Genomic DNA, 10,387 nt, shown 5'->3' on the forward strand with positions numbered 1-10,387 from the left:
TACAGTTTAACCAGCTCAGCTATAGACTACACCAGCATGACTAGTATCTATGTGGACCCTACTACAGTTTAACCAGATCAGCTATAGACTACACCAGCATGACTAGTATCTATGTGGACCCTACTACAGTTTAACCAGCTCAGCTATAGACTACACCAGCATGACTAGTATCTATGTGGACCCTACTACAGTTTAACCAGCTCAGCTATAGACGACACCAGCATGACTAGTATCTATGTGGACCCTACTACAGTTTAACCAGCTCAGCTATACACTACACCAGCATGACTAGTATCTATGTGGACCCTACTACAGTTTAACCAGCTCAGCAATAGACTACACCAGCATGACTAGTATCTATGTGGACCCTACTACAGTTTAACCAGCTCAGCTATACACTACACCAGCATGACTAGTATCTATGTGGACCCTACTACAGTTTAACCAGCTCAGCTATAGACTACACCAGCATGACTAGTATCTATGTGGACCCTACTACAGTTTAACCAGCTCAGTTATAGACTACACCAGCATGACTAGTATCTATGTGGACCCTACTACAGTTTAACCAGCTCAGCTATAGACTACACCAGCATGACTAGTATCTATGTGGACCGTACTACAGTTTAACCAGCTCAGCTATAGACTACACCAGCATGACTAGTATCTATGTGGACCCAACTACAGTTTAACCATCTCAGCAGTACTACCATAGATACAAAAACCATCATAGAGCCAAAACCCAGGATAGAGGGCCTGAGTGAATGTGGTCTGGACTCTGTGGAGGAGGGTCATTGTGTCAGAGACACTGTAGAAGGACAGAGTACCTGCCTTGTGATCCAGGTACACTCCTACTCTGGAGGACTGAGGGCCTGATACTTTAGTGACAACATTATTGTGTCTGAAACAATAACCATCACTATAGCACTGTAAACTCCAGGACTTGTTATTGTCTCCAAATCCACTATCTGACCCTGTTCTGCTGATATCTTTATATGAGACTGCTGTATCAACCCTGTCCCCACTCCACTCCACCTGCCAGTAACAGCATCCAGACAGACCCTCTCTACACAGAACCTGGTACCAGTTGGTGAATCTGTCTGGATGGTCAGGATATGGTTCGACTGTGCCAAAACAGGTCACCTTTCTGTTCCCTTCAGACAGAGAGAGGTGTGTGTGTGCTGTGTTTGGGTCCAGTGTGAGCTGACAGGAATCTGGGAGAAGAGCAGAGCAGAGACCAATGAGGGGAGTCAGAACAATAAGTTAAGTCAGATACTGTATCTACCCTGTCTTTGATTAGAGCACAGCAGAGATCAAATCAGAGAAATATGAGGAGTCAGATAGATACCCAGTCTTTGATTAGATCTACTATTGCTATATATTTCTAGAGGGATTGTTAGGAGTGTCAGTAAAAGAGACTGTTAGTTACTTAACAATAAAGAGACTCACATTGTAACAACTGTTCTCTGGTCTTGGGCTCTGGAGGCAGTACAACATCCACTATATTCACTACAGACACACAAACACATTGACAGAGAGAGGGAATGTTATCATCATACCATATTCCACATGTATATGACTAGTAGGGAACTTTCAATGGTCTAAAGTTGATGTTCTTATTGTTTTCAACACACCTGTAGTGGAGATCTTGGTCCATTCTCCTTTAAGGAAGTCTTCTAGTTTCTCTCTCAGTTCAGACACAGTCTTACTCACATCTCCAAAGTACTGAAGAGGACGGACAACGATGCTGGGTAAGTCTGAAGATACACTGCTACTGGAGAGAGACTGATAACTCTGGAGAGAGAGAGAGAGAGAGAGAGAGAGAGAGAGAGAGAGAGAGAGAGAGAGAGACGGACGGACGGACAGAGAGAGAGAGACAGGGGGAGAGAGACAGAGAGAGAGAGCGACAGAGAGGGAGAAAGAGATGGACAGAGAGAGCGAAGGAGAGAGAGGGACAGAGAGAGAGAGGGGGACAGAGAGAGAGAGGGGGACAGAGAGTGAGAGGGGGACAGAGAGTGAGAGAAAGAGAGAGAGAGGGATAGAGAGACAGAGAGAGAGAGGGACAGAGAGACAGAGAGAGAGGGACAGAGAGAGAGGGACAGAGGGACAGAGAGAGGGACAGAGAGGGAGAGGGACAGAGAGAGAGAGAGAGAGAGAGAGAGAGAGAGAGAGAGGGACAAAGAGAGAGAGAGAGAGAGAGAGAGAGAGAGGGACAGAGAAAGAGAGAGACAGAGAGAGACAGAGAGAAAGGGACACAGAGAGAGGGGGACAGAGAGAGAGAGGGACACAGAGAGAGAGGGACACAGAGAGAGAGGGACACAGACAGAGAGGGACACAGACAGAGAGGGACACAGACAGAGAGGGACACAGAGGGACAAAGAGAGAGTGGGACAAAAAGGGACAAAGAGAGAGGGACAGAGAGAGAGGGACAAAGAGGGACAAAGAGAGAGAGGGACAAAGAGGGACAAAGAGTGAGAGGGACAAAGAGGGACAAAGCGAGAGAGGGACAGAGAGAGAGAGGGACAGAGAGAGAGAGAGGGACAGAGAGAGAGAGAGAGAGGGACAGAGAGAAAGAGAGAGGGACAGAAAGAGAGAGGGACAAAGCAAGAGAGAGAGAGAGAGACAGAAAGAGACAGAGAGAGAGAGAGAGAGAGAGAGAGAGAAGGACAGCGAGAGAGAGAGGGACAGCGAGAGAAAGGGGGACACAGAGAGAGAGGGGGACACAGAGAGAGAGGGGCACACAGAGAGAGAGGGGGACACAGAGAGAGAGGGACAAAGAGAGAGAGGGACAAAGAGAGAGGGACAAAAAGAGAGAGGGACAGAGAGAGAGAGGGACAGAGAGAGAGAGTGACAGAGAGAGAGTGACAGAGAGAGAGAGGGACAAAGAGGGACAAAGAGAGAGAGGGACAAAGAGGGACAAAGAGAGAGAGGGACAGGGAGAGAGAGAGAGAGGGACAGAGAGCCAGACAGGACAACGTAATGATTGAGATGAATAGTTTCACATTAAGTTAATTTCATATCACATGTAACAAGGCAGTTTAGTTACCTGTAGAAAATGGATGTGATCCTCTGTGTGTGAGAGCTGCTCCAGCTCAGTGCTTCTCTTCATCAGCTCAGCTATCTCCTGCTTCAGTTGCTCCAGGAGTCCTTCAGCTTGACTCACTTGAGCCTTCTCTTGAGCTCTGATCAGCTCCTTCACCTCAGAGCTCCTTCTCTCAATGGAGCGGATCAGCTCAGTAAAGATCTGATCACTGTCCTCCACTGCTGCCTGTGCAGAGCGCTGTTGAGAGAGAGAGACAGAGAGACAGAGAGAGAGACAGAGAGAGAGAGAGAGAGAGAGAGTAGGTACAGTAGCCTCTGCACCTCATTGAGTCAGAACGCTGCCACCCTGCTCTCCAGGTCCAGCAGGCCTTGTCCCCCCTCCTGGACAGGCAGGTACAGAACACCGCTTGGCCCTGCTCTACTCTCCTCCCTCCTGGTACCCCCTCCAGTAGCCTGCCCCGTAGCAGAGCTAGACCCAGCCTCTGTCCCCTGTGTCCTAGTAGGCTGGACAATAGAACGAGTCAAAACGGCCAAAGAACGTTGTCTGAGCTGGAACACTAGCGAGGTCATAGCAAATGAATTGAAACGAACCTTCACAGAGCCTCTTCTGACTGGAATGATCCTTAGAATTCCATTTCCCCTAAATGGCACCAAAAAATGTCTACCTTTTTATTTGACCACTAAAACCTGTTCTTAGGACCAAACTGAAAAATAACAACTGTTGTAGAAAGTAAACATCCGCACCTCGATGGTGCCAAGTGTGTTTATGTCTGCATTACCAGGAAGTAGGAAAAAACGGGCAACTTCTGACTATTTCTGGTCTAGTGTTCGATGACAGCAGATGACGCTGCCAAACCTTATGTCATTAGAAAGAGGAGATTCTCCTGATTAAAATGGTGTCTGACATGAATACATCTAAATTTACACATTGTGAGATATTTAGTGAAATAAACAGACATACCATAACTAAGCTGCTCAAACTTACATCATTAGAAATAATAGGTTATCCTGATTAAAATGGTGTAAAACTTCAAACCATTAAAATAAATACATCTATTACAGATAATTGGAGAAATAGACATGTCCCTATTTCCCCAAAACAATGGCAGTCTGAAAGTTATAACAGCAGTCTTTTATTTAACCAGCTTACCATTTATCTACGACCATTTGACTTTGTGTTTAACATTTAGTGGTTTGTAATCTAGTGGTTAAGAACGTTGGGCAGTAACTGAAAGGTGGCTGGTTCGAATCCCCGAGCCGACTAGGTGAAAAATCTGTAAATCGCCTTTTTTTTAGGCAGATTTGGGCTCTTAACCCTAGTGGCTCTGGATAAGAGTGTCTGCTAAATAGACCTCTGTGAAAAGGCAGCAGGTAGACTAGTGGTTAGAGCGTTTGGCCGGGCAGCAGGTAGTCTAGTGGTTAGAGCGACTGGATGGGCAGCAGGTAGTCTAGTGGTTAGAGCGTTTGGCCGGGCAGCAGGTAGCCTAGTGGTTAGAGCGTTTTGCTGTTTGTTGGTTTTTTGACCAGGGTTCAATACCTGCTATAGTTAATATAGTTGTGATCACCCAAAAGCAACACAGGACTAACAAGAGATATATAGCTAACTGTAAAGTAATGAGTGACCATTTTAGAAAATCATGGGACATATATAGTCTTTGGTTGCATGCTATTTTATGTCAATCATATTCCTGCTTGTAGCCTATAACTGATGCTTCGTGGTCTTATGCTGCCATCTATTGGAAATATTTACTAATTAAAAGTTATTAATTCACGTAAAGACATTGGTGAGGCAGCTGAGAAATAAAGTGTATTTAATTCGAGAGATCAGTCTCAAACCTGCCCCACCTGTCCCACGCCAATTGCTGGACTTTCACATAGAGGTTACTATGTCACCCAGTTCAAACCACATTTAACATATAAAACAAATGAGTCTTGTTTATCAAGTGTTCTGCCTTGCAATAATAAAAATAATAAAATAACTAATAAAAAGCAAATGCTTACATAGGTTTTATTAAAAAAATAACAAATGTTATTTAGTACTAAAATGGTATTTACTAACATAATATTATTACTAAAATAGTTGTAGGCTACCCTACCCTAGAATTAGGGTTCAGGCTAAAATAGGTTATACGTAGGGTTTGAGATTCTGTACAGCACTTTGTGACATCTGCTGATGTAAAAAGGGCTTCATAAATACATTTGATTGATTGTTAGGTTCAGGGTATTTAAAGGGAAAAACTGTATGGGTTTATATCTCTCTTGCTCCTCCCTGTGGTCTTCTGTTGATACTACATACCTCATTCACCACACTTGATAGACTCATAATCTGAGGTAGCAACTGTGTCAGAGCTACAAATCAATGAGCTCCACCTTTCCATTTGGTTTACTCAGTGAACTCAGTGAACCTGCGCAGCATTCGCTCTATTTGATGCCTACGAACCAACAGATTTCAACGATTATCAAATTACCCAGCAGCAAATGTAGAAACAACACATTAAAAAAAAAAAAAAAAAATCCGGCAGTTTAAGTCGGCCACATCTTGAAAAAGAGGACAGGGACATACGTTTTGTTTAGGTTTTAAGCCTTCAATACAACTAATAGGAGCTGGCAGGGAGAAACATGACCTAAAATAAGACCTGTTTTTTCAATACAACTAATAGGGGCTGGCAGGGTGAAACATGACCTAGAATAAGCCCCGCTTTTCGCGTTTACCTCAAAACTACGTCAAACAGCTGGGACATATGGTAATATTATATAACTGGGCTCCTTGGCGGATGGAATGAATTAGTTTTATCAGTAAATGTGGTTAAAAATGTAGTGTCCAGCCTAGTCCTAGCCCCCGCTGCCGGCTGGTCGCGCTTGTCGGCCCTAAACAAACCCTGTGTACCACCCCTCCCCTGTTTAACCTTGAATTTAGTTAAGAAACAAACACTTGTCTATGAAAAGAGACACCCAGCCGAGAGCCACGAAACAAAAAACACTTGTAAATTTACCAAAACGAACCAACTCTTCACGGATCTGTTCGTCAGATTAGACACCACTACTCTCCAAAACCACTGCCTTGTCTACTATTATATTCCCAACAGTCATCTAGAACAGTAGCAGTGGGATGCTCAACCTCACAACCTTTCAACCCAATAAGATAATGACATTTTATTACGCTGTATACCCAAAGGCATCTCACCTGCCTCCACTAGTAAGACTCATACAGATGTTGATTTAAATGCACCAATACATATCCTTAAAGCTATATACTGGATTCTGTCCAGCTTAAGTCTTTGCTGCTGTTCCATAAACTATAGACCCGTAATCAATTGTCGTCCTGATCATCCATCAACGATATATCCATCAACAATTGTCTGTCAGCATCCCATTCACAACCAGAGACCCACACAACCAACTACCACGAAAATGATGTAATGAGAGAGACAGAGAGAGAGACATCGTTACAACACTGTACATAGACATAATATAACGTTTCTTCTTCTTTGGAGTTTAACCTGTTATGGATAGGGGGCAGTATTTTCACGGCCGGATAAAAAAACGTACCCGATTTAATCTGATTATTACTCCTGCCCAGAAACTAGAACATGCATATAATTATTAGCGTTGGATAGAAAACACTCCAAAGTTTCTAAAACTGTTTGAATGGTGTCTGTGAGTATAACAGAACTCATTTGGCAGGCCAAAACCTGAGAAGATTCTGTACAGGAAGTACCCTGTCTGACCATTTCTTGGCCTTCTTGATTATCTCTATCCAAAACAGGGGATCTCTGCTGTTACGTGACACTTCCTACGGCTCCCATGGGCTCTCAGAAGGCGGCAAAAAGCTGAATCGTGGCTTTGCAGGCCCTGACTGAAAAACAGTAGCGCGTTTGGATAGTGGCCGGTCACAGTACTATGAGACTCAGGCTCGTGCACGAGTCGACTCCATGTCTATCTTTGAACGAAAACCACCACTCCCGGTCGGAATATTATCGCTTTTTTAGTAGAAAAATGGCATAAAAAATTATTTTAACGGCTGTTGGCATCCAATATGTTGCATTACCGCCCCCAACTGGACAATAATATAAATATATTTTAATTTGTGATACAAAGTGGGAAAAGAACATTTAATTAATTAAAAAAATAAATAATAATAAATAACATCCTTCCAACTAACCCTACACTCATTAAAAACCCACTGCCCCATTCCACTACTTTGACCCTATCTGCTCCTGCACCATGCCAACTAACCCTACACTCATTAAAAACCCACTACCCCATTCCACTACTTTGACCCTATCTGCTCCTGCACCATGCCAACTAACCCTACACTCATTAAAAACCCACTGCCCCATTCCACTACTTTGACCCTATCTGCTCCTGCACCATGCCAACTAACCCTACACTCAAAACCCACTACCCCATTCCACTACTTTGACCCTATCTGCTCCTGCACCAGGCCAACAACCTGGGAGGACGGGACACCACCACTCAACACACCCTGGAACTCTTCTGAAGTCAAATCTCGTATGACCAAATACTACTCTGCAGCTGCCACCACAACCACTATTTTCTGTAATTTACGTTCCATTTCTGCGGTACAGTTGATAACTATTGCTTTCAACTCTAAGAAGCCAACCTTACTGAAGCATATAATCACTCGTTGGCCTATCCCTCTGTGCTGGCACAGATCTACTACTCACAGGGATCCTCTCAGGATTCCTCACCCTTGACCCTTCCTCCTCTAGTTTCTTCACTGCCTCAGCATACGACACCTTCTGCACTTCTCTTACTCTAGCCACCTCAACCCGCCTTTCTCTCAATGGACACTTCCGATCCCCAGCAACATGGACACCCCTACAGTTGACACACACACAACCTTATCCACCGAAACTACACAATCCTCTATTCCATGACCTCCTGCACACTTCCACATCTTGGAATCTCCCTCATACAAACTGCTGCAACATGACCATAAACTTTGTACCTGAAACTCCTTTCAATGGTGCCCTGTTCTTCAGAGCAAAGCAAGAAACAGATCTTGACCCAAGTTGCGTGACACCGAGCGACCACTCTCTCTGGTCAGAAGAAACACAAACAAATATCACAAGTACACTACAGGTTACCTTCAGTGATTCATCTGCACCCAACTCCTTTCCCACCCACCCTGAAACCACAAATGGATCTGCCAAAAGGTATGCCAAAACATTTGAAATGTCTCTATTCCTTTGAAACTTTTTTGAGTGTAATGTTTATTGTTCATTTCTGGTTGCTTATTTCACTTTTGTTTATTATCTATTTCACTTGCTTTGGCAATGTAAACATGCCAATAAAGACCTTTCAATTGAATTGAGAAAGAGAGAGAGAGCTCCATGTTAATGTATAGGGGACATGAGTCGGTCATGGTTACGTGATGAGGTAGCCACGCCTGCGACTTCAAAATCAGTGTCGGCCCAACAGGGAATGTCCTCTTGGTGTAATGGTCAAGATGTTGGTTTCTCCCACAGTAGACCTGGGTTCGTATCCCATCAGTTACATAAAGCAGTCTGAATGGGGTCCAGACATAGTGGGATTGGAGAAGGTCCCCTCTATTTCTCTCTCTCTCTCTGACTGGAGGAGAGAAGTGAAATGGTGTGTCTCCTCTGGTCAACAATAATCACCTTGAAAGACTCCACAGCCTGTTGGAGCTCCTTCAGCTCCTTCTCTCTCTCCTGGAATCTCTGCTGGACCTTCTGCTGACTCATCCCCAGCTGCCTCTGTGGAGAATCACTCTTCAATGAACTATCAAGCTTTATTAGTCCAGTAGATCAATAGTATAGTAATGTCACATAGGACCCATAGAGAGGAAGGTCTAAAATATTGATTGTCCCTTTACAATATTATATTATGTTGCTATGTGAATGATTCTAGTTTTTATGGTAGGCCTACATGTATCAAGGGGTTGAGACTGAACTTTGGACTCATAAAAGGCCATTCAGAATGATAATAGTGATTGACTTTAGAAAATGGTGATACATTTGGAGAATCTGGGTTAACATATCTATATACTCAAGGTTTGTGTTCATATTTGTGGATCGAATTCATTTGAATGATCTCATATTCAAACAGCCTTAGTTCCTACTGTATCTTTAATTCTTTGTGTATCAGACAGTCACCAACAAGTTGTTCTGGTCTTACCTGTTTCTCAGTCCTCTCTGCTGCAGCTGACACTGTATCATGGCCTTTATGTTCATCCATTGTACACAGCATACAGATACACTGCTGATCGGTACGACAGTAAACCTCCAGCCGTTTGTCATGATGAGAGCAGATCTTCTCCTGTAGTTGTGCGGTGGCTTTGACCAGCTTGTGCTTCTTCAAAGCAGGAAATTCATAGTGAGATTGGAGGTGAGTCTCACAGTAAGAGGCCAGACATGCCAGACAGGACATGAGGGCTTTCTGCTTTCTGGTCCCAGTGCAGAAGTCACATGCCACATCTCCAGGTCCAGCATAGCACAGAGCAGGAGGGGGAGCAGCCTGGAGTCTTGTCTTCCTCAGTTTCTCCACCATCTCAGCCAACATGTTATTTTTCCTCAGAATAGGCCTTGGAGTGAAGGTCTCTCTGCACTGAGGACAGCTATAGACCCCTTTCAGAACATCCTGATCCCAGCAGCCCTCAATACAGATTCTACAGTAATTGTGTCCACAGGCAGTAGTGACCGGCTCCTTCAGTAGATCCAGACAGACAGAACAACAGAACTGGTCCTGGTCCAGCAGGACTCCCTTCTGAGCCATTTGGACGGTTGTTCACTCTCACACAGACAGACGAGACTCAGATCAGTTTAATTTCCTCAGAAAATAGTTAGTGGGAGGGGGAGGGACTTCCTGGTTCTGCCAGAGGGGTGCGGTTAGAGGGAGGGGTTAGAGGGAGGGAGGGGTTAGAGAGAGGGAGGGATTAAAGGGAGGGAGGGAGGGAACGTCTAGAGGGAGACAAAGATTTTAGTTCCCAGGTAAGGACCCTTAATATGGAATACATTAAATAGAGTTGTTAGAATATATAAAGGGTAACAGTTTCTATGAAGTACATATTATAATTATTTTAACGACTTTTATAATGCCTTATAATGCAGTTATGTGTTATAACAGCGATTATAAGTGTCTATAATAATTCATAAGTGGTTGTAATGACGAGGGGACTTGATATTGATCCAATGTTCTGTAGTTGAAATGAATACTGTATGTATTGACTGATCATTGAGAATGAGGTAATACTTTACATTACAGTGTGGTTATTACTGTTAGGTCTAAGGTCAGGGTTAGAGGTACTACATTCAGCAGTAACCCTAGACATATCTAGGACTAAAAAGAGAAGATGTTTTAC

At 43.9% G+C, this 10,387-nt stretch overlaps 1 protein-coding gene across 1 annotated transcript; it reads right to left on the bottom strand.

The window, feature by feature from the left end:
• Positions 1–407: 407 nt before the first annotated feature.
• LOC106587643 (tripartite motif-containing protein 16) lies at positions 408–9,853 on the bottom strand. Its single transcript, XM_045711308.1, has 6 exons — positions 9,205–9,853; positions 8,688–8,783; positions 3,047–3,280; positions 1,635–1,794; positions 1,450–1,509; positions 408–1,214 (listed from the first exon to the last, which is right to left on the bottom strand). The coding sequence occupies exons 1-6, from the start codon at positions 9,799–9,801 to the stop codon at positions 682–684; spliced, it is 1,680 nt and encodes a 559-aa protein (XP_045567264.1). The 5' UTR covers positions 9,802–9,853; the 3' UTR covers positions 408–681.
• Positions 9,854–10,387: the final 534 nt, after the last annotated feature.

This window comes from Salmo salar, unplaced genomic scaffold (genome assembly GCF_905237065.1).
Source record: "Salmo salar unplaced genomic scaffold, Ssal_v3.1, whole genome shotgun sequence".
Lineage (NCBI taxonomy): Eukaryota > Metazoa > Chordata > Actinopteri > Salmoniformes > Salmonidae > Salmo > Salmo salar.